Source organism: Portunus trituberculatus, chromosome 17, assembly GCF_017591435.1.
Source record: "Portunus trituberculatus isolate SZX2019 chromosome 17, ASM1759143v1, whole genome shotgun sequence".
Lineage (NCBI taxonomy): Eukaryota > Metazoa > Arthropoda > Malacostraca > Decapoda > Portunidae > Portunus > Portunus trituberculatus.
This window is the reverse complement of record NC_059271.1, coordinates 32971629-32997524: the sequence shown is the minus strand read 5'-3', so window position 1 is coordinate 32997524 and position 25896 is coordinate 32971629. Positions and strand designations below refer to the sequence as shown.

Genomic DNA, 25896 nt, shown 5'->3' with positions numbered 1-25896 from the left:
ATACCAAACAGGAGAAAATACTGAGAATGTCAGTTCATTACTACTAAAACTAAAGTAATAAAAATTATTTTTCCTTCATTTTAAGTATTCCTGTACTGATAATTTCAGTTAATTTTTACATTACCTGATATGTTTTAAATGTTCTCACTGGATCTGCTAGTCTGATTGTTTGCATGGAACTGTCTTCCACCTGGCACATAATTAAAAAGCAAACACATAATTGTATTGGACAAAATGAAGCTCACTAAATCACGAAAAAGCTCTTCCCAATGGAATACATAGTGGTACTGCTGCTGACAAGGTTATAATCAGTCGTTTATCAATACATGATTTACCAAAGTCTTCGAACTAGTGTATGACGTGCGGCAAAAATATAAATAAATGAATAAATAAAAAATAAATAAATAAGAATCAATTCAATCACTGTTATAATGTATTAACTTGAAATCTTTCTCATGAATGAATATGGAGTGATAAATAGTAATAAAATGTTTAAGACATGATAGGAAATACCATGCCTGTAATCAAACTATGTACTATGAATCTTCATAACATGCTCTTCCCATTACTTAATTACTTATCTTTCATATGGTAAGCAAAAACAGGTTTTAAAACAAAACAATTATTACACAAATTTGGTATTTTTCACAAGTGTTCTTTACATTACATTAATGATCCCTTACTGGACAGAATCAACAAAGACAAAATAAACCTATAAATTAAATGTAAATAATGTCCTCACCTAGTGCCATGTGCCAATAATGGAATTTGAACTCTGACTCCCAAAGTATTACTGCCAGAAGTTTGTTCTTACAATTCAATTTTTTACAATCTTTTGAAAAACTTCTATTCATCTCTGCTCAATTTTTTTTCTTCTTTTTATGTTCAGGGCAAGCTCTTTGTTTATACATTGTGTCCGATATCATTATTTCTGAATTACAAATTAATAATTTGAATTAGCTGAATTCGTAGGATTTTTAGTAGTTTGGTAGAGGTACATATACAGATGCTCCCTGATTCACAAACATCTGAGTTACAAACATAAGGAGATACAAACAAGTCATCTGTAACATTAAGATCAAGAGGTGTTCTGTTGTTCTCAGTTTCTGCTACACAGCCGGGTCTTGGAAAATGAGGCGACAAAACACATCCTTTTACAGTTTTAAATGTGATGGCACTGCACCACTGCATCACACCAAATGTGATCACAAAACACACACTCATGTGGTGGCTGCTCTACTGCATGAGGGCAAAACACACACTGTGATAGATACACTGCAGCATCTCACTGAATGTGAGGACAAAATACACACTCGCACAACACTAGCCTATGTGGCTAGCATAAATCATTGTTTTTCAGTGTTTTATATATCCTAAGTTTTGCAATCTTCATGTTTAGCATCGTAGCTAAAGAAGAAACTTAATGCAAAACTGAAGTACTGTACACTCAAAATGCTTCAGTAATCTACGATTTAAGACAACAACAACTCACAAATAGTCGTTTGGAATACAGCTCCTTCATAAGTCGGGGAGTGTCTGTACTCTAATGCAATTTACAGTACTGATAAGTTACTCAAATTATAAAGTAAAAGAAAAATGCTTATTCAGATTAGGTAGTGTTATTACAAGAGGATAATGAACCAACATGACATCAAATAATATACACTTGTTAGTAGACAACATACAAACTTAAAAAAACGTCCCTTTATAAATAACATTAAAATAAGTAAACTGGATGAAAAGGAAACAAATTGTTAATCAGCTTTCTTTTTCCCAGGAGGTGGTAAATGCCCTGTCCTTGGCCGCGTGCCCTGCTTCAGGCTTTCTTGGAACAAAAGGAAGATCTTGGCATACTCTGGTTTCCTCTTGGCATAAGCCTCAAAATCCTCTGCAATATATTCAGTAGAATCATTTCAGTAAAAATCATGAGAAAGTAATAGATGTGTTAAATGTGTGAACTGGAACTGGAATACGGGTATGTTTAGAAATACCTAAATTTTGCAAGTGTAATTCTTGTCTAAATTTTGAGCAGTAATTTTAGGCTAAAGCAAAGTATGTAAAATGACCCAATAGGTTGAATGACATGGCTGGATTCATTAAAAAAATATCATGTACTGTAACATATGCTGTAAAAATAAATTAATAAAAAATAAAATAAGAAAAAAAATGTAAAACAAAAATTGAAAAAATTACACAGTGGCTGCTTTAGTCACTGATCAAGTTGTACATTATGACTACAAACTGATGTCCAGCAACTCTCTATGTGCAAACTGATTGTTCCAGCATCCTGTCTCCACCATCAGTAGATGCTGCATTCCCTCCAAATCCCTTACTACTGCTTAGAGACTGCTGGCCACTGCCTCAGTCCTTACAGGGAAGCTGTTTGCCATACATATTTACCTCCCTTGCTCAATAACACTTTTTACAGATTTCCTCAAAGCCCTCCAATTCTTCTAACACCATTCCTTCTGCCTTCTAATACACTACCTGTTTACCTCACATATTGACCCCTTCCCCCATTAGCATTGTGGGGAAACACTGGCCATGAGAGTAATAAATGAGGTCTACTTCTCTCCCTTCTCCAACAAGCCTTCCCAGAGACCAGACTGATCTACTGACCAAACAATGGAACAACTGTAACTTATTATGAGAAACACACTGACAAATAGCTGCTACATTGTCCTCACCACAACTCCCACCACATTACTCTCCTTCATTTACTGGTACCATTCCAAATTCTTGAGACCTTGAGACCCTGGTCTGGCTTTCACGAGACTCAAACACATCAAGGTCTTCCTCCAGAAGACTAGATAGCTTACCATAATCTAACCAGATATTTTGTCTGCTGCCAGTACCATTAAGGCACTAACAGCTATGACACCATAGTCTGCAAGGTCTCCACATTCCCAAAAGAAACAATTCCTGTCTCAAGGACATGTGACTTGCATGTCTGGCAACAGCTCAACTTAGACATACACTTAGTAAATGGGGATAAATTAAAATTTCTGTAATTATTCAAATTCCAAATTTTCTAATTTTTTTCTAATGCCCAAGTTTTCCATGCCTGACAAATACACACATTAGTAAAAAGTGATATTAAATAAAGATATGAAAATCATAATGTATGGAAATTTCCTACAACAAAATTAATATCTTAGATAAATCCCTTGATAGCAAATAAACAAATAGATACTACTATTTTGTTTAGTTACTTGGAGTCAAAACTTTAACTTTATCATCATTCACACCAACCACTTACTTGTTCATGCATTTATACAATCAATGTTTCTATTACACTACCTTTCATGGCTCTCCTAGACTCACAAAAACAAAATTTATTTTTCCTCCTAAAGATATGAAGGAGCTAATTATAATTAGTCCTCACCTTGTTACAGAAACATTTTTCTTTGCGTGTGACAATAACTTACCAATTAGTGGTAAACTAACAACACATTCTAAGAGCACAACTTATATTCTTTAACTTAGCTCATTATACATGAATGATAGATAGTAATAACACTGGACTGGTAAAAACATGAATCAAGCGGAAAACCCAACTGAAGAATTATGGAACACTATCATGATAAACCAAGATATGAAGCATTCTCTAAAACAATGCAAAACCATATATCACAGCATTTGCCTAAATGCATTTTCTCAAAGTTAAAGTCAAATTAATAAAGACCACAAACTTATTCTTCCTTACCATATGTAATGTAGCCTTTATCATTTTGGTCTGCTTGCTTAAATATGCAAGTTACTTCTTCTGGAGTCATGTCCAAGGAGGTTTGGAGAGCCTCTATAGCATCCTCGAGGAAGACTTGCCCCTTCCCTTCCTGATCCAGCAACTTAAAGCCCCACTTGAGGGTTTCTTCTGTGTTGGCAGGCTTACAGTATTGATAATACCCCATCAAATATTTTCTAAAATCTATAGTTCCAGTGTTGTCCTGAAAATCAGGTATATATTTAGATGGCTAAAATCTAATCAAGAGAATGATCATGGTCATTGGAGTAAGACTACCAAATCATTGTCTGCCAAAAGAGTTAACAAAGGTTGAAAAAACATGAATGTTTTTTCCACCATCACCTTATACTATGAACATCATTCCATATCCAAATATATCATGAGAAGTGTACCTTAAATTTTACATTACACTAAAAAAATATAAAAAAATGTTTGAATAAAACGCACACACACACACACACACACACACACATATATATATATATATATATATATATATATATATATATATATATATATATATATATATATATATATATATATATATATATATATATATATATCCTATAAAACACTGCAAGAGATATCACATCAAACACACATTATAGTTTTCAAAACATAATAATTTCTCAGCTTGAGAGAACATACAAAAAAATTCCCAACATCCATTGATATCATGCCAAAGACATAGGTACAAATAACTTGTTGGAACCATGATGTGTTCAGGAGTAAATGTAAGAAGGGGTAGGACCATGACTGACTGTCCAATGGGATGCATAGGTATCATATATGATGCCTACATATATGCTATACTGTTTGTCAAAGGTTAATAGATGTGAGTTTTGAAACTATCAAAATATATGTGGGTTTACATATATCCCTAATAGTGATAAGCTGTGCATGGACATTAAATTTTAAATCACATACTTAGGTACTAATTTTGCCTTCCTGGAAGCTACATAAGGAAAATCACATCTGTGCTGAGGAAGTAAATAGAAACTCTTCTCTTATATCAATAAGGAAAATTCCTTCCATAAAATCATAATCCTGAAAGTTAAACATAAGAAAAAGAAATGTAGCAATAAATTTCATACCTTATCATACAACTTGAAAAGATCTATAAGTGCTGGCTCAGATTCAGGCATTCCCAGGTATTTAGCAAAACCTGAGAAATTTATCTGTCCATCACTGGAAGCAATATCTGCATAATGATTTAGAAGCTCCTCTTCCACATTCTTAAGATTCAAACTGAAACAAAAATACATTTATGAATCTTAAAAAAACAGAAAGCATATGATAATACAGGCATTCCCCATTATACAATATTTCACTTTTACAATATTCATCTTTTACTATCATAGTTCTAGTTCTTGTGCTTTTACGATACACAAAGTATGCACTAATTTGTGTGCACTGAACCCTCATTTCCTTCTCACAGTCCAATTATCACCCCTTCATTTTTACACAGTGAGTGAGGATCTGAGGGGAGGAGTGAGAGTTGCCTCAGAGGGGATAGTAAGACCACAGCTTGTCCAGCCTCAGGGAGTGGGAGGGTAACATATGGAATGAGTACACTGACAGTAAGTACAAAAATGATTTCTGTTTATCTTAATTTTAATACTTAATTCTTGCATTTATGTAACATTTCTTACTGACTCAGGCAATGATGTATTTAAATATGATATTTCATGATTCTTATGGGTTTGATGGGACACTTATGTAAAGATACACAACACTACAATAGGAGTCAAGTACAAAAATGATTTCTATTTCCTGGTTTTATTTCTTTGTTCTCATGTTTATTCTATTTATGTAACGTGTTCTACATCAATAGATCATAAAATAACTATACTTACATATGATATTTTATGATTTCTATGGGTTTTAGTGGGTACATTTAAACATCTTGCAATGCATAACTGCATTTTGTATTCATTCTTAAGTCCGCTATAATATTGGTCACTTTATGATTAGATTTTCAGGAACCAATTACAATTGTATATCGAGGAACACCTGTACTTCTATTATAGACACATGTAATCAAACTATGTGCTTGTGAAATATAAACAGCAACATAGCATGCTGAATCCAATAACTTTAGCCAAAAGTAGTATATACAGTAAATCTTATCAGTAAGTATTGGTATTTCTTTGAGGCAGGACATCGTAAACCTGTAAGTGTTTGTTAGAGATAATGCAATACACAGGGATATGCTAGAACTCACCCAAAACGCTGACGAAGATTCAAGAACTCAATAAGGCCTGTCTCACATGGCAAATTCTTGAGCTTGGCCTTGTGCATTAAGCGGCAGTCATCGTAGGTGTAGTCTGCGACTGGCACACCCAATGCACTGGAAAGCAATTCTAGCTTCTAAGAACTGACAGCTGTCTTTTAATTCATAGTTGCAATAACATAGTTATTCAGATTTTCTATGGAATATCTACATCTTCCCGAGATGAAGACCTGTCTCTGACTGCTGAAAGTATAATGCAGGTGATGGTGTCTGAAATGAAGGCACACATTCCTCACTTTTTCTCATCCTAAACCTCCCAACTTCTGATTCAACTTAGCCTGTTTGCTTACTATACATAATAAAACATTTTGACATCAATTTTGGTACATGGTTTAGTTTTAAGCTTAGGTTCTCTGATGCACTTGGCTTAGAAGTTTTATCTAGGGGTACTTAATTATCTCTAAACCTTACAATGAACTTGGACTATTGAAGTAGTGTTTTCCCTAAATCAGCTCAAGTTATGACATCTGAAAGACAAATTTTCATTCATTTTCCTCAGTTAAATTTTTTTTCTAAATCTTACCATTGCAAAATTCTGAAGCAAAATATTACCCCAATAACAGCATTCACGATTCAGTTCATACCACAAAACTTACTCAGCCATAACTTGCCGAACATTATTAGCAAACAATTTGGCATCTTGCTTTTCTTCTTCATTTGGAGTATACACTGGAAGGTATTCCAGTTCACAATAATTGTGAAACTGGCAGAGAGTCACCCACAGCATTTTCAATCTAGAAAAAATGATAAATTTTAAAAACTTCATACACATATTTCAAAATTAATATCATTGACATGTCATTTATATTAATTTTCTTAACTAAACTCATCTTCACTATGTAAAATGTATCAAAGATTTTTTCATGTTCTCTCCATAACTTAAGACAAATTTTGATGAATCACTCTTATTTATGTATCAATATTTATATGCTAAGGTTTTAAACCTTTTAAATAATTGCAGCCACGGAACTTACGCTCCAGGACCATCCCAGGTCCAAGTGAAAGAGTCTGTGCGATTGTTGTAGCGAATGAGGACAGGCTGGACAGGCACACCAGGGTAAAAGGCACCCGGCTTGAAGGTGATGAGACATGAACGATTCGTGCAGGTGCCCTCAGGGAACACCATGATCTGGGAATTAGTTCATGACATCAATTCCTTCACAGTAATCTCACTGACAAAAGCATAACATCCAGGAAAATTATAGTTCAATACAAGTCATAAAACCAGGCCATTAATACTGAATATCCTTCATGAATAAACAACACATAATCTAATATTTCATCTTCAATTAACTAATTCTGTGGCTTTGAAGTCATAGTATAGTCAACTATAATAGCCTGAAACATTTGTTAATGCTTAATGGATTCACCATTGGGTGGCAAATGTGTGCCTGACATACATCTTGTTATTTGTGATTGTCAACATGACAGTAATGCAGGCAAAATATTGGAGAGAGAGAGAGAGAGAGAGAGAGAGAGAGAGAGAGAGAGAGAGAGAGAGAGAGAGAGAGAGAGAGAGAGAGAGAGAGAGAGAGAGAGAGAGAGAGAGAGAGAGAGAGAGGAGTCCCTGACCTCCATATTTGAATGTAATTACAGTACAAAGTAGAAATCCATTAGCTACAAAGATGTTTACATTAAATATATATTTTTAAAGACTACAGGAGTGTGGTACTGGTTAAATGATTCTGTAAGTTATGCTCTCCAGATAAGTTTGCTGTAAAACTTCTGAACATCTTACCTTTCCAAAGTCATTTAACAAATATCAATGTCTAGTGCTAAACTCAGGTCATTCTCAAATTTAGTAATGTTCACCTCTAGCAATGGTCACACTAAATCTGTGTTCTCCATACATACATAACCTCATATTCAGAATACAGCATGTTTGTCTACAGAAGTGTGCAAGTCCAACAAAGTTTTGCAAAGTTTGCTTAGACAACATCACCAACATCCATCTCACAATAATTATCATCTATGTCCTCTCTCACATCATGTGATGCTTATTTCAATGCCACAAGCACACAAGCAGTTTGCTAAGAATAACTCTAGTATTAATTATTTAAATCTTCAGCAAAATTTTCACTTACTTTACTTTACTACTATAATCTTAACTGCTCCACATATATTATCTATCTGGAAGACATTTCTTAATCAACAATATTGCATGTTTATACATAACTTCTTGAGTACTTCAGGTATTCCTTCCCTTGTCTCATATTGTTTTGATAACTACAGAGGCCAACCTCTCTCCTTAACCAACAGTTTATGATTCTAAAATGAAATGATTGTATTTCAATATGAAATTTGGTTTTAGTATCAATCATTATAATGCTAACAACTTTATTCCATTTGCTAAAAGTGTGCACCATTATTTGGTAGATTTTGAGAATGTAGTACAGAACAGTACTACAAGAATTCATTGTTTGCAAGCTTGGACATTGGCATAAGTGTGGCACTTGTATCATCTTCCCTAAGGACTCAGAGGATGCCCCAGCAACTAGTAACACACCTGTGGTATGATACCAGGTATGAAATTATGATACAACATTTTCATCACACCAGTATGGTATGAAAGTTACACATACTGTAGCTACAGTAAGATTTGGTAAGAATTTTCTTTGGTACAAGTAGTAATACTAAATTCTTTTACATATATAATTTTTTTCATGCAGGAGGGAAACCAGCCAAGGGCAACAAAATACTAAAATAAAGGCCCCCTTAAAATGCTGGTTCCCTTAAAGAATAGTAAAGAATTAGCCAAATCTTGAAACCTCCCACTTAAAAGAAGTCAAGTTGTAGGAAGATGGAAATACTGAGGCAGGCAGGGAGTTCCAGAGTTAACCAGAGGAAGGTATGAATGATTGAAAGTACTGGGTAACTCTTGCATTAGAGAGTTGGACAAAATAAAGGTGAGAGGAAGAAGAAAGCCTTGTGTAGTGAGGCTGCAGGAGCAGGGGAGGCATGCAGTTAGTAAGATCAGTAGGGGAGTTAGATTAAAAATAGTGATAAAAGACGAAAAGAGATGCAACATTTCAAAAGTGAGAGAGAGGTTGAAGACAGTCAGTCAGAGGAGGGGAGGTGATGAGATGAAAAGCTTTTGATTCCACCCTATCTAATAAAACTACAAGTACTCCATGTATAGTACTAGTATAGAACAATGAAGAATATGCAGTGTAGAATATTTCTTTGTCATAAATTATTACTGCATGCTTTTAGTAAAGCCCACAAAATGTTTTACAAACCAGAACTGTTGTTTTTACCATTTCTCAAAAACGGACTTCCAGGATGTTACTTTTCTTACCTGTGGCCATTCTTCTTCACTGCTTGCCCGCTCCTTAATTTCCTGAATTGTGTTTTGACGAGAGTTGGGATCTTCACGCCACACATAAACAGGCTGAGTGTAGTCTATGTATTCTGCCAGAGTGGATGGGTATAAAACTTGGTTATTCACTATAGACAAAGATATCAGTATAAATCACCCATCTCTCAGATGGATGAACACAAGAGGAAACTTCCTAATATATGACTGTATGAATTATATAATAACTTGTCAATATGTATAATTTCTAACTAAATAGCTTTTCTTCTATAAATCAAAACTGTTTTTGTGTAGCTGCCACCAGAAGTTCATTTAGAATTTAGGGAATGTGCAAAATAAACTGAAAAAAAGTTAACAGCTGTCAAGTTCCAACAAATTTACACACTCCAACACAAACACACATACACACACATACACAGGATGTCCTGCGAGTTAAGGTACGTACGTCAGAATATGAAAGTCCAAGTAATCCTGAATTGAAAATATTCCATACACATATCCTGTGTTTGGCATTCTTTTGCAAGAAATTAATGTGTAATTTGTGTGTAGTGCCAGCTCCTTGCCTGGGTGGGTGCCTCCCTCCCTTCTCCCTGGCTTGCTCTGTACTTGAGTGGTGTTGCGTGGCATTAGGTGGTCGTCTCTTAATTACAAAAGCCTTAAAGGAAAGTTAGCAAATGACAAATTAGATTTTTGTAAGTGTCATTGAAAAAAATGTACAGGTAACACCAGCTCCTTTTAAACATACATGGCAACTGACCAACTTCATGATGTTCTGGTGTTCCTGCCATTCCTGTAAATGACCCTTTAGATTACATGCAATATTCTTCCCAAGTGATGTCAAATTGTGCTTTGTTCCATGAATTTTGTCCATTCAAGTACTACTTGTATTCATATATTTATAATCATCGGGCTTTATACTGTCATCCAGATCATACTGTCTTGAGCTGCATTATCATCACAGAATGAATAAAATGTCATGAATATCATGAATGAATACTCAATGCTGCTCAATGTGAAAGGAACCTCTACAGAAGCAAAAACAAACACTTTGGCAATCAGCTGACTTGCAATGGCTGTCACTTTGGTGTCAAGACGTCAAATGTTGACTGAGCGTTGAGGGGGTTGACAGTTGCGGTGAGTTGCCATGTGAGTTTGAAAAATAGCACTTAACAAATACTATATTACTAGCTGTTTTCTGTAAAGCTTTGACTATGTACATTGTACAACCAAAAGCAATGACTTCATAACAAATGCCAACTTGAATACTGAGCGAGCCAAGGAGGGAGGGAGATGGAGACCTACCCAGAGGAGCAGTTCCCACTACACACCTTACATGCTGATTTTTTGCAAAATATGGCAAAATACATCATACATATGTGTGTAAAGTATTTTTGACTTAAAATCACTTGAACTATCAAATCATGAAAGGCTCCCAGTTTATATATCAGTTCGAATTTTGATTATCATCTATAGATTTACTTAGAAATTATCATACACATTATACATGTAAGATATGTGATCCAATTCTAGATACAAAGTTGTCAATTTTCTCAGAATTAGGCCAGTAAAAAAAAGTCATAAGAATATTGTAACGTTACTTGCTTTTGTTAGAATTTTTTTTTTTTTACCTATTTCATGGCAGATGTGATGAAGGATATCTGTTACAGGAAAAATTGATACATGCAAAAAGAGTGATTTTAGAAATAAATAATGATAAAGACCAACATTATGATTCATGTTACTGCTTCCAATATGATTACATGTGTGTGTGTGTGTGTGTGTGTGTATATATATATATATATATATATATATATATATATATATATATATATATATATATATATATATATATATATATATATATTGTGAGTATCCATGATTGTATACACTATATATCTGAATATCATATGATGCTGCAATTTTCCAGAATATATGAAAAATACACCTCTGCTGCACATCACACTCAGGTATGGTTCATTGTGTTCACAATGTAGAACCTTTTTTAACATGCGACACATCTTAAAAATTAAATTACTTTATATATATATATATATATATATATATATATATATATATATATATATATATATATATATATATATATATATATATATATATATATATATATATATATATATATATATATATATATATACACAGTGAATACTAGTGAATACTGAAACCAATTTATATTACAAAAGAAAGTGACACTTCTTTCTACTTCCGTAAAATCTCTTCATGTGCTTGATTTCTGTACATGTTTAACAAATATGGTCTATTATATGAATGCTAGATGACTGTCACTTCCTTTGAGAATATTTGCAAAATGCACAAGAAACTATATTATGTACTTAATATTTGAATATATACAGCATAACATTTGATTTTACCACAAACCATCATAAAATATTTTCAAGATCTGTTAAAATACAAGACCAAGTTCTGATCCCGAAGACAATAATAAACTGTTTGCTGAATGACAGTTATCCTTTTTGACATCTGACCTCACTGCACTCCATCACACATAAGGCTTCTACAAAGTAGCCCACAAGGAGAACACACATACACACACACACACACACACACTATACATGTCCTAAAAATTCAATGACAAATATTTTTTTATTCGGAGGGTAAAATCCACATATATGTGACATGAGATTGACCACAAACTTTGATCAATAAGTGTTAGAGTTCAGCAGAAAATTTTTTTCAGTCCATAACCATATAACAACATACATAATAGTTAATTGCATGCAAGAGAAAAAGACAGAGAGAGAGAGGGAAAGAGAGAAAGTCTACAGAATAATGTGCAGGACAGAACCTGCACATTGAGAAAGCTGGCATTACTGTTACATGAGAATATAGCATGTCAACACCTACTGCCAAAGAGGGGAAGCTGCAGGTTTTCTATGCGGTTCACCAGACAGGGAACATTGGACCAGAAAACTGCAACGGCATCAAAGAAACTGCTATGAGGCCCAACAATAAGTATGGGAGCTTCAGCCTTGGTTGCCCTGCGCCCTTTCATTTTCATCCAATGGAATCCATAGCATCTCATCATCATTCGACCCACAAGGCCCATATACCATCGGATCTTCCTGTGGAAGTCATAAAATATGACCTAAATATGTTGAAATTCTTTCAATGCCCTTTGGCTGATTACAGCTGGGATAGTGGAAAAGAACTATCAGAGTGGAATTCATTGTAGATTACGCAATTCTATTATACAAAACATTGACACTCTTTGGGCCAGATTGACAACACCAAATGTCAAAAGCACAGCACTATTTTAATTATGCATTCACATTTGTTCCATGTATGTTTCACGAAAAGATTTTATTTTCTTTGTCCAATCTTGTACGTAATACTGAAGCATTTATTTAGCAAATTAAGAATTTAAAGTGCAAACATTTTAGTGCTTCATTACAGGTAACCAAATAAACAATAAGAATCTGCAAGCTTGTGCTTTGATATTTCAAGAACAGTCATAATGTACGATGAGGAAAGATATTCTCATTGCCCCAAAAGCCTACAATTCACTACAAACAACTACAACAGCAATATCTGTTAACAGAATTCTTAGTCCTACTTGAAAATATGCGCAGTAGAAGTCTTTGTGTAAATCTCTGCTTAGTGAATTTTAAGAACTTTCAGAAAGAAACAAAATATAATGAAAAATTGTCTCAGGTGTTGGAATAAGCCTACTGTACTGAGGCACCTGAGGAAGTTTTCTTTTGTTCAAGACACATGACAGTGCTCAAACACAGTAGAGTAAACCAATGGAAAGTACTGATGAAATACAGCAAAACGTTAAAGAACATGCAAGCAAGCTGAAAACTTTATGATATTACAGGATCTCTGAAAGAGAAATGTGAAGTAAATGTATAGCCTAGAGTAAAGATAAAATTCATATTGTAAGTACGTATATGTAGGTACTATGCACATATGGTCAAGGATTTTTTCCCCCAAGGTACCACATATTAAAGCATAAAACAGTACTTCTTTTCGTGTTACTTGATGTGAAGAATACTACTGACACTGCTCCTGAGACACATCCCTACAGTAGCTCTGATGCCAAGAGAGAGGTCTGCAGTAATTCCTCCCTTTGAGCCACACACTAGCTGCTCCATAGGGTGAGGTATTTGTCACACTCATTCACCACTGACATAACTATGTAATGTTGTCATTCCATTGTTGTAGTAAACGAAGTAAAAAAAAATTTGTACATAGAAGTTCATTTCACATGCTATTGAATTTTAGTTCATCAGTGAAGTCTGAAGTTGTGCATTTCAAAAAGATATTATGATCTACACTTTTAACATTTACTGATCAAGTTTATGTCTGCCTATTTTCCACACAAAGATGAAGACCTTCAATTTTCAAAAATCAAAGGAAATACTGATTTTTTAAACTCATATCCTACAGATAATTCATGAGATCAGGAATTATAAAGTACAAAAAATAAACATCTTTTGATTTTGAAAAATATACAAATATTTATAGAAAGAATGGGTGTCACAAGCAGGGTAAACTGCCTTACGGATGTACTTTCATCATTGTTGTTTATAGTTAATCTGTCGATGAAGGCAATTTGTCATATAGAATTTTAAAATTTACAAGGGAACAAAGAAAATAATTTTTAAAGAAATTAGATTATAACTGTTTAAGGTGAAATTTCCAAATAGAACACTTATACAACAGAGGAAAGAACTGTTTGTATCACATGTACATGTCGATCTATATCTACGCCTGCGTACGTTGATATATATGGTACGTGTGTTTATGAGTCTAAACTCTAAAGTATTCACATTAAGTTTATGAATAGCCTCTACACTCAGAGTGTGCAGATCACAGTGCTTTTCTATCATTTTCTTAATTAAAGTATGGGAGTGCAACTTTAATGTATTAGAAAATGTTGGTTGACAATACCCACCAGCTAAACACAAGTAGTGTTCACAAACATATTTAAGGCATGGTCAAAATGGTTCAAAAATGGTATTCATAGCAAAAATATAAAAGTTTGCTTCAACAAATGAAAGAAGTGTGAAATATCAATTATATATATATATATATATATATATATATATATATATATATATATATATATATATATATATATATATATATATATATATATATATATATATATATATCATGGCTGCAGCTATAAACTACATATCATATCTGGAATGAATACTTCACAATTTCTCACATTATCTAATGCAAAAATTTCTTTCCAGTCTGCTTTGTATTTATTTCACAGTATGTATTTGAATGTCTATTTGAATTATAATGTAAACCTTAACCTGAATACTAATGCATGACCAAAAGACTCTCCAGGCGTTGTAAATAAAACGCTTATTTATTTAATAATGATACATGACTATTTCATATAACAGTACTATATAAGCTATTTGAATGAGTAGATAAAAGCATGTTCATCCTAAACAAATGCAAAATGTTTCCTTTATGAGATCAATACATTATGCGGTAATAACAGATGAGGCCACGGTGGATGCTCGGAAGCTGAACTTGTCATCATATTCATCCCACTGTGTGTTTCCAGAGCTGCAATCTAGTTCAATGTTAACAAATAGTTCTACAAACATGAATCTGGAATAATACCAAACAATTACATGATTGCTAGCAAAAATATTGTATATATCTTTGTGAAGCATTAATTTAACTGATAGCACTAACAAACTGGAGAGTGAATATAAGAAGTCTTATATTCGTATAATGAGTCTTTCCTAAGTATCAATACCAGCAAGTATTTGATTACCAAAATTATTCTGCAGCATATATATATATATATATATATATATATATATATATATATATATATATATATATATATATATATATATATATATATATATATATATATATATATATATATATTTGAATGACAAATAAGTTCCTAAAATCCATTACCAACAAATATATGACCACACCTTGATATAAGATATATTTTCAACATTGCATTGAGAGAGAGAGAGAGAGAGAGAGAGAGAGAGAGAGAGAGAGAGAGAGAGAGAGAGAGAGAGAGAGAGAGAGAGAGAGAGAGAGAGAGAGAGAGAGATGACATGCATGTGCAAAGTAGCAACAGCTTTAGAAAACAAGCAGTTAGTGAAAGCAGATGAATTTGGTACCATTCTTGGAAGCCAAAGAGCACAGAGCACATACTAAAGATAGCTTGCAGAAAGAAGTTTTATGCATAATTTGCAACACGAGAACATTAAGCAAGACAAGACTTCAACCAAGTCATACAAGACTAATATACAACATGTGACAATTGTGGTGCTTTGGAGTGAACAATATCGAATGAAGAGGGAAAGACAGCAAAGTCTCTTCCTCTATGACAATCTGAAACAATTGGGATCCTCTACTTTGTCCTGACTGTGCAGCAGATAGGAGACCGTCACACACAGGACACATTGTGACTGGACTCCTCGTGTAGTAGCAGTGCTATCATGCATAACAAAATAAGTTATGCTTTGAATATTTCTCCACTATCACAATAAACAGAAAATTGCAGCAAGCATATGTCACTCATCTTGTCTCTGCCTATAAAAATAAGTTGCATAAATCCTAGCATGAAATAAATATAACTAGAAAGTGTAGAACTATTCTCTGCACTGATATGTGATGGCAGCCTAACAAATATAGAAAGTAAAAAACATTAGAAACTCATCAAAAAAGCACCTTCTAGAGCTGGAGAGATGTAAATAAAAGTTTAAGTGATAAAGATAAAGGCTCCTAGAAGCTTTCCATGCTTTGGCAGCATCACCCTTTCAACTGACTCTTAGTTCATGGAAGTGGATAGCTGGTCATCATTCCTCACAAAAGAATAAATAAATAAATAAATATATATATATATATATATATATATATATATATATATATATATATATATATATATATATATATATATATATATATATATATATATATATATATATATATATATATATATATATATATATATATATATATATATATATATATATATATATATATATATATATATATATATATATATATATATATATATATATATATATATATATATATATATATATATATATATATATATATATATATATATATATATATATATATATATATATATATATATATATATATATATATATATATATATATATATATATATATATATATATATATATATATATATATATATTGTACAGAGTGAATGATCTTTCTTTCTAATTTCATTTTTTTCTTCCAACTAAATATAATCACATACTACATACATATATGTACAAAACACACACATACACACAAACAAAACCACACACATACACACACTTATATTTACACAGCCCTTCCTTTAGATGAGTTTTACCCAGTTGTAATTTCCAGTACACAGGGCCTAAGCTACCCTAGTGTCCTCCTGTTTTTGTATCTATTTACTGTCTCCTCTAGGACTATTCATACTATTCATTGAAACATCTTACCTACATCAACTTTTTTTATTTCTTTCAAATATTCAGCCCCCATATGCTCTAGCAGTGTGTGTGTGTGTGTGTGTGTGTGTGTGTGTGTGTGTGTGTGTGTGTGTGTGTGTGTGTGTGTGTGTGTGTGTGTGTGTTTAAGTAGACACCTTTTTTTTTGCATCTGTGGATATAAGAGAGAGAGAGAGAGAGAGAGAGAGAGAGAGAGAGAGAGAGAGAGAGAGAGAGAGAGAGAGAGAGAGAGAGAGAGAGAGAGAGAGAGAGAGAGACTACATTACTACCACATAACTGGTGAAATACTTGTGTTAACAACCCTATTTTCCAAATCTATACCTGTAAAAGACAAGGAAAAATGTGTCTTTGTCTGCTTTTTTATATGTGGTTTCACAAGATCTTGCAAGCATTTTTATTGGCTTTATCATCAATGATACTGTATTTGTTGAAGCTTTCGGTAGAAGTGCTAAGGCCAGAAACCTTAATCTAATGTCTGCATATTGTATACCTTTTTTTTTTTTTTATTTATACCATGTGGGCTTTTCACGGGAATTTATGGGCTAAAGGGGATACTTTTTTGGGGTACCTCCTATCTCAAAGCCCACCCGCTAGGAAACTGTTGCCCCGAGTGAGGAAGCCCAACTTACACTCAGACCGTGGCTAGGATTCGAACCCGTGCGCTTGGAGACCCCTTAGAAACTTTTTTATTTTTCATACCTACATTAAGTTTTGCATCAGTCACTCACTATCTCTCAACCTCACCCATTCCTCCAAAGCTCATTCTTTCACTCTTTGATACCAAATCTTCCAAAAAAATAAGATATTAGTTTGGAAAAATTGGCCAGCCTGTCACACAGTTCAAAACACAACATACCTAGAATGTGTATACATGAGTTTGGTAAGGGATCCAGTTCCTCTTCCATGACCTAATAAACCAGCAGTACTCTTCCACTACTTGGGTGGCAGAGTATTCTGTTTAAATGCTAGCTGTCAAAATTCATCTGATTTCAGTCCCTGAATTAAAGAATTAGAGAAAGAAAGCTTGAGGTGAGAAGACACCGCAAATCTAGGGTGGTAGCAGAGTAATTAGTGAATACAGTAGTTAACAGTCTTTTTGACTGGAACCATTGTATTGTCTTGAAAATTAAAGAGAAGAAGCCCAAAGTGAAAAGACACCACAAATATAAGGTAAATCATGCACATGTTGCTGAACATGATAATGTGGTGAAAAATGTACAGCTGCCTAAGGGATCATGTAAGATGACTAACACCATTAGGTTTTGTATTACAGGTGATGTATTGTAGATGTGTTGAAGGTTAAAAAATCATTAGTAAGTGTGATAGCAAGTGGGTACTGTCTTTACTCCTGGTTATGGCCTCCTGATTGTCCTTAAAATGACTATACCCACAAAATCCTGTTAATCCCGAGATATACCTTCACTAAGAAATTGAAAATGTTGGACATTCATAATATTTGTGCAAACAAGTTGTATATTTTTATATCTTATAACAAAAATTATTATAACAATAACATTAATGATATGAATGGTAATAACAATGATATGCAATACAAACAATGTCTAATAATGATACAGAATCACAACAAAAAAGCATCAATATCCAAATATACTTACTAAGCTTAAGACAGTGCTATACCATTTGAGGAATATGTGTACTGTCATGAAACCAGCATCTAAGTATATATCATGGCAGCAACTTTAGTACAAGTAAACTTCAAATTACACTGAAGTGCCAATGCTTTAGTATTTCTCAGGATTAACAAGCTGGGGAAACAATCAGATGAGTTGCATCTCCCCGTACTTGCGAAGAAGGGAACACTGGTGACCTCCCCCTTAGCGACGACGCTGGGGGCTCCCATCACCACTATGGGCAGTGCATCGAAGTAGGATGAGTGTGGTGCCACCGCCAGGATGGGAGCTTCTTTTGGGTGTGCCTGCTGGCCCTTCACCTGCACCAGATGGAAGCCCCCTGCCGTGAAGACCCCCCGTACCCAACCCCGTACCAACTCCTTCATCACACTGAGGGGGAGAGGCACCCAACATTGTTAGGTAGGATTGCAACACTTGCTTACTGTTAAAAGGTGGATGGAAGAAAAAGAGAAAAAGGAGCTGGCACATGAAAATTGAGGAGTCATTTATCTTGTTGGGTTTAGTTCCCTAAGCAGCTATCAGTGTATGAAGGAGTCTGGCTAATATGGCACGAGAGAAAAGAAATAAGAAATAAAATGTAACACAGCATCATGATATAGTGAAGTAACAGTAAATATTCTGTGGATGCCAGCACATCTGGAAAAAAATGAAAAAGATAATTATTAACCTTACCTGATATAGAAGAGGAAAATGGAGTTTGAGATATTAAGTACTGAAATCTTATGATCCTTCAGAGAGAGAGAGAGAGAGAGAGAGAGAGAGAGAGAGAGAGAGAGAGAGAGAGAGAGAGAGAGAGTTCAAACAGTCTACACAGCAACAAAGAAGAATAATGGCAAGTTATAAGTGACGTGAGAAAGGGGACTTAATTTACAAGAGCTATAGTTCATACAGGATCTAGTGCACCATAAAATGTATTTCTTTCATCATCTTACGTTCTGCCATTCTTTCAAGGTAACTAATCCATTTCATGATAATGATTGTGGTGGTGATAATGACTAGAGAGTGAGTGGTGGCAGAGGTGGTGAGTGATGGTGACTGTGGGAGTAACGCCAGTACTCTGAAACGCTTAGCTCTCTCATCATCACTACGTTCGAAAGGCTTTAGTTGAAGACGTTCATGTTTTTAAGGGTATTTCAATAGTTCTGGCGATGGAGTGGCAAGATTTCTTGAGTAATATAATGGGAAACAGTCTTGAAAACACGGCCAGTCTTCTCTGTGGCCTTGGGAAAACTGTCGTGGTGAGAAAGCAAGGTAAATTTCTGAACAAGGGCGTTTAAATAGTACGGTGGAGCTGATGATGCGGACGTCGGATTCTATCATTAGCACACCTCTCACATTCCTTTCCTCCTTAACAGCGTTATTTACGTAAAGGCGCAACGCTGCTCATCTCCCCACACAGCATCTCTCTCTCTCTCTCTCTCTCTCTCTCAACAAAGGATCATTAAGCATACTTCAAGAGGATTCGACGATCAAGACTCTCAAGGATGTAGAAGAGGAGAGAAGGGTAAGTTGTATATCCTGGAGAGAGGAACACACACACACACACACTCTCTCTCTCTCTCTCTCTGGGTATTGATAAAGCTCAAGAAAACTAATAACGGTAGTAAAAATAAAAAGAGTGGAGCGACAGGGAGATTGGAGAAGGAAGAACACATCAAGTAGGAAAAGAAATGAATACGGAAAGGATCGATTAGTACAGAGAGCGAATAATGGAGGAGGAGCAGGAACCGTCAACAATCTAAAACACTCCTCTGCCCAGGACATACAAGGCACGCAGAGAACACCGCTATGGTCAGGCGCCGAGTTGAATAATAATGCATACACATCACATATTGACTGGCATGGCTCCCTCCTATGTTCACTGGTATGGTTTTGATTGACAGCTTTCCCTCTTATACGAGTGATCAATTAGTTTACATATTTCATTACTTATATTCTTATTCTTCCGTGAAATCGTCTACTCACGTGAAAATTAATAATGTCAGAGTTGTTGCCAGTAATGGGTTTGAAGTTGTCCACGGTTGCATACTGGGCGTGTCTTCGATAGTGACACGTTTCTTGTTCTTCATTTCATCAAGAACAGAGCGATATTTCGAAGGGAATATTTAGGTATACACAAACACACCGTATGCAACGTGTGTGCAGCAGCGGTGGAGTGCATCTGCATAAGGATACAGTAACTAGCATGTAATGAAAAATGTTCAATATAGCCAAAATAAATGACGCTAAAAGAAAGAAATTGGTTAACCTGTTCAGTACCGAAATGCACTTTTACCTGGAGTTTTGGATGTGATAAGAGGATTTTGTTTACATTAGAAAGGGTCTATGGAGGTTAAAAGATTAATGGACAGTCTTCACTATTTTAATCCATATATAGGATTATGAAGCTGTGTAAAAGCATCATATAATAAGCATATAATATTATATATGAAAACGCGTCATAGTACTGAAGGGGTTAAACGCACACCAAAATGTAACAGAAAAGTTTCGTTTCCAAATGCAAATGGACTCACAAATTAATTTTCACTCGTCTGCTTCATGTTGTTTCAGTGTTATGAAACAGGAAGCACGCCAGTGCATAACAACTTCTTAAACAAGTACGGGCATACTCCTTAAATTGTGGAGGTATGCAAACGAATAAGGAAGGCTACACACCTTACGTCCTCCCTCACCCCGCCTTTCACCACTCCACCACCATCTCGCCCCACCCGCCGCTTAAACGCAGTGTGGAAGTGTTTGCATAGTGCGTTGAACCCTGTCACTTATGCTGAATGGCTCTCACTCATTACTGATACAGAGCGTAATGACGGTCAACACTAGAAATATTCACCTCAACACTAACTTTTTTTTTTTTAGTAAAATATCTGTTAATTTACATAGATATCTAGTAAATGTTTTCCTATTCATTTTTATATAAGGTCACACCGCAAGTATCAGCAACATAGTTGTAACAAGCATTAGGTTGGTGGACGTAGGTACAGGTGGCTATACATACAAACACACAGTTTTGCGTGCTAACGGTATTTCCAGGGGTGAGGCCAGAGTGGGTGCGAGGCGTCCTGTCGGCCCCTGCATACTGCCAGTTGTGGGAACAGGAAGACAGCTGGCATGACCAAGGTGTTTTATGAGTATTATATGACGGTGTTATTATTTTTTCTTTCAAACTTGATTTTCGTCTTCGTTTGCTGTGTATTTCAAGAACAAACAAGTAGTGATGAAATCACTGAATCCCCCGCGATCGTTCTCGCTTTAAAGCACCATGGTGAGCGTCAATGAATAAAGAGATGAGTGCCATGAATACAATAAAATGTATGCCAGGTATAGAAAGTCCATTATTTCTAAACAAGCCTTTTTTTTTTTTGCTTTCATCACACACACACACACACACACACACACACACACACACACACACACACACACACACACACACACACACACACACACCACCGCATCATGCCTGGTGGACAATAACTTACGTATTCCAAACCAAATATAGGCATGTTCGTTGTGAAAGAACTGTCTCATTGGCGCCTTGTGACGTGAAGCTGTACTGTGCGATACTTTCCAAACACCAGCCAGCTCAACAGTTGCCCATACTAAAACTATACAATACATATTACACAAGCAACAACATTTGCCGGATGCAGAAAAGAAACAAAGAAAAAAAAAAAGCCCCAAAACATAAAATGAAATAACAGCAGCCTCGTGTGAAGAGCAGATGATTAATTTCACTTTGTAATCTTCACCGTGATCCCCAAGCTGGGTTGCCCTTCCACGCTTACTTTCCGTTTTCTTCGCAAGACAGAGAGAGCCAGGGTCAGTATTTTCGGTATCGACCGAGGGGTCTCACGATGCGTAAGACTGGGAGACGTTGGCGGGCAAACAACCGCCATACAGCTGTCTTTTGTTCTTCATCCTGTTCAGTGTACTTGTGCATACCTACTCAGTACTACATCACGGTCATGTCTCACGAATAAATTGCGAAAACAACTGCATTATGACCAAATTCGTTTTCCAACTGTGATTAATTCTGCAGAAAAAATACCATGTTATATTGAAATTTTCATAAACTTTCATCGTTGTATGAAAACACACACACACACACACACACACACACACACACACACACACACACACACACACACATTTGTAATGAAAATGAGTAGGTCACCATATCATACCGCACACCACAAGGACAGGAAAGACGCTCAGGCAAGTATAGCTACACGAGTACACCAGCCACTTCTTGTGTGGGTCACATGGCACGGAGCCAAGTCGGTCCTTCGCTAACCACCTTACCCAGTCTTGTGCCGCTGCTCGATTATCCTCACGTTTACAGACGCGTCCTTGGCAAACTAATACCGCTGAGATCTTATTCTGTTATTTATAGCGACAATTCTCTCTCTCTCTCTCTCTCTCTCTCTCTCTCTCTCTCTCTCTCTCTCTCTCTCTCTCTCTCGGAACAGAGTGAAGCCAGCAGTGACTATACATCGGTAGAGTTGGATACAAGCACTTAATGCCAATGGGTCAGCGAACTTCCCCTCCCCGCCTGCCCTGACCTGCACCAATCTTCCTTCTCATCTCGATACCACATATCTGCGCCACTTCCATGTAATCCTCACCTATGCCTGTCTCGTCACACTCCCATCCCTTGTTCCGCGTGTTCCTTGCAGCACTGGAAGGCGTCGCCCACACATTCCCAGCTGCCCGTCTCCGTTTACTCGTACCCTTGACCTTGAGTACAGTCGCCTCAAATCCGCCTCCAGTGCTCCACCCGTACGTACCATATGCACACACACACACACACACACACACCCGATAGCTCAGTGGTTAGAGCGCTGGCTTCACAAGCCAGAGGACCGGGGTTCGATTCCCCGGCCGGGTGGAGATATTTGGGTGTGTCTCCTTTCACGTGTAGCCCCTGTTCACCTAGCAGTGAGTAGGTACGGGATGTAAATCGAGGAGTTGTGACCTTGTTGTCCCGGTATGTGGTGTGTGCCTGGTCTCAGACCTATCCGAAGATCGGAAATAATGAGCTCTGAGCTCGCTCCGTATGGTAACGTCTGGCTGTCTCGTCAGAGACTGCAGCAGATCAAACAGTGAAACATACACACACACAAACTGCTAAGCAATACATCACTACATAGAATGAATACATTATGAAAGAATTAATGCATTGTGGCGCAAAATGAATTCTTAAGTTATACATTTGAGGAAAACGTGATTATTTTGGTATTCAAAAGACAGGGCAACCTTTAGTTATAGCACACACACACACTCACTCACTAACACACACACACACACACACACACACATCGCGTAGTGTAGTGGTTAGCACGCTCGACTCACAATCGAGAGGGCCGGGTTCGAGTCCCGGCGCGGCGAGGCAAATGGGCAAGCCTCTTAATGTGTGGCCCCTGTTCACCTAGCAGTAAATAGGTACGGGATGTAACTCGAGGGGTTGTGGCCTCGCTTTCCCGGTGTGTGTTGTGTGTTAATGTGGTCTCAGTCCTACCCGAAGATCGGTCTATGAGCTCTGAGCTCGCTCCGTAATGGGAAAGACTGGCTGGGTGACCAGCAGGCGACCGAGGTGAATTACACACACACACACACACACACACACACACACACACACACACACACACACACACACACACACACGACAACAAGTAGACTACCTCCATACATGCCAGGATTGCAATACACGTTCTGTCTGCCAAGTATGTGTTGGACTGCTGAGTAGAGGAAGGGGAGGGTGTACAGTGACGCAGCATATGTTAATCCACTTGCTTGAGTCTTGGGTCATCACCAATGGCAAACCTACAGTCTAAGGTTAGCGAGGATCAACTGGTTCTGATTCCAGCCACTTTTGCTTGAAAATTTCACCGCGATCTATTTCTCTAACCTAGAAATGAGTACCTAGGAAGCTATGAGTGTTTCTTCGAGGTATGTAAGGTAAGGAAGGTATATGATGAGAGAAATGATTGAGTGGTTGATAAAAAAAAAAAAAACACATTTGAATCATAAGTAGGAATCACGAAGAAAATATGATGGGTAATAAAATAAAAGTGAAACGATTAAGAAATATAAGTAGAGAGAATTAGTTCGTGTGAGAGAGAGAGAGAGAGAGAGAGAGAGAGAGAGAGAGAGAGAGAGAGAGAGAGAGAGAGAGAGAGAGAGAGAGAGAGAGCTGAATGATCACGAAGCTAAAACCAAACCTATTTTTCATCGCTATACACAAGTTAGGGTTGAAATTCCATCGGCGCCCCGTTGAAATATCTGTCCCTCCACTCTCCAGCCAGTCCCCCACGAGCAGAACCCTAGAGTCCATATTCAGAAACGCTTTGCTCTCTCACCATGACTATTTTCCACGGCCACAGGGATAATCAGCGGTAATTTTAGTGTTCTTCCAGTTAATAATGTAAAAATCTTGTCACTCTGCCTCTAAAACAGCAAACACACCTTAAAAAAACACGTGTAAAATTAGATAAAAGCCTTTTGAAATAGTGGAGGTGAAGCACAGAGGTGATTGAAAATACGAGTCCAGATCAATTTTCCGCCGTCCCAGACCAGCCCAGAGCAGAGCAGACCGCCTCATTACGGGACGGGCTGTGTCAGGACGCGGCGGCTCATTTGTTTCCCTCTCTTGTTCTGGATGTCTGGCATTGTTGTGATGATGGGATGGGAAAAAAGTTACCTCTCTCTCTCTCTCTCTCTCTCTCTCTCTCTCTCTCTCTCTCTGTGATGCGTTGTTGCTCGGAAACACGCACAAAGGACACTTCTCTCTCTCTCTCTCTCTCAGCCACCACCACCACCACCGCCGCCGCCTATGCACCACACCCAGCAATACTACAACTATTACTCTCCGTATCTACTACTACTCCTCCTCCTCCGTCTGTTGCTGTTTGTATTCCTTTGTATTTGTATTCCTCCTCCTCCTCCTCCTCCTCCTCCTCCTCCTCCTCCTCCTCTTCCTCTTCCTCCTCCTCCTCTTCTTTCTCCTCCTCCACATTTAGTCCTATCTGTGCTGGTGTTCCTCCACTATTTCTGCTCCTGTCACACATATGAAGCACATTCCATCTGTTTAACGTTCCCCTCTGTGCTAATTTTATTCTCCTCGTCTTCCCCCTTCTCTTCATTCCCCTCCACTTTCTCATTCCTAGCGGTCACCTTCCGATTCGTTGCATGAAGAGTAACACACACACACACACACACACACACACACACACACACACACTTTTGCTATCAACACTCCCACATACGTAGTAAATATTTCCCATGTGCCAAAGTCCCCTTGCAATCTGACACCTAGTAAACTCTCACTCTTACTCGCACTCCCTCTCTCTCTCTCTCTCTCTCTCTCTCTCTCTCTCTCTCTCTCTCTCTCTCTCTACATG

The 25896-nt window shown here is 36.5% G+C and overlaps 1 protein-coding gene across 3 annotated transcripts in view; it reads right to left on the bottom strand.

The window, feature by feature from the left end:
* Positions 1–622: 622 nt before the first annotated feature.
* Positions 623–25896, bottom strand: part of LOC123505151 (lysophosphatidylcholine acyltransferase 2-like) — a 51668-nt gene continuing 26394 nt past the window's right edge. The window contains exons 1-9 of one of the 3 annotated variants that reach the window (XM_045256272.1): positions 18651–18787; positions 12238–12455; positions 9337–9449; positions 7013–7167; positions 6635–6772; positions 5970–6095; positions 4840–4993; positions 3707–3947; positions 623–1888 (exon numbers count right to left, since the gene is read on the bottom strand). In XM_045256272.1, coding sequence (XP_045112207.1) covers positions 1755–1888; positions 3707–3947; positions 4840–4993; positions 5970–6095; positions 6635–6772; positions 7013–7167; positions 9337–9449; positions 12238–12439 — 1263 coding nt within the window. In that variant the 5' untranslated portion in view covers positions 12440–12455; positions 18651–18787 and the 3' untranslated portion in view covers positions 623–1754. Of the gene's footprint in view, positions 1889–3706; positions 3948–4839; positions 4994–5969; positions 6096–6634; positions 6773–7012; positions 7168–9336; positions 9450–12237; positions 12456–18650; positions 18869–25896 lie in introns of those variants that run through there. The other 2 variants (XM_045256270.1, XM_045256271.1) reach the window with 2 other exon arrangements.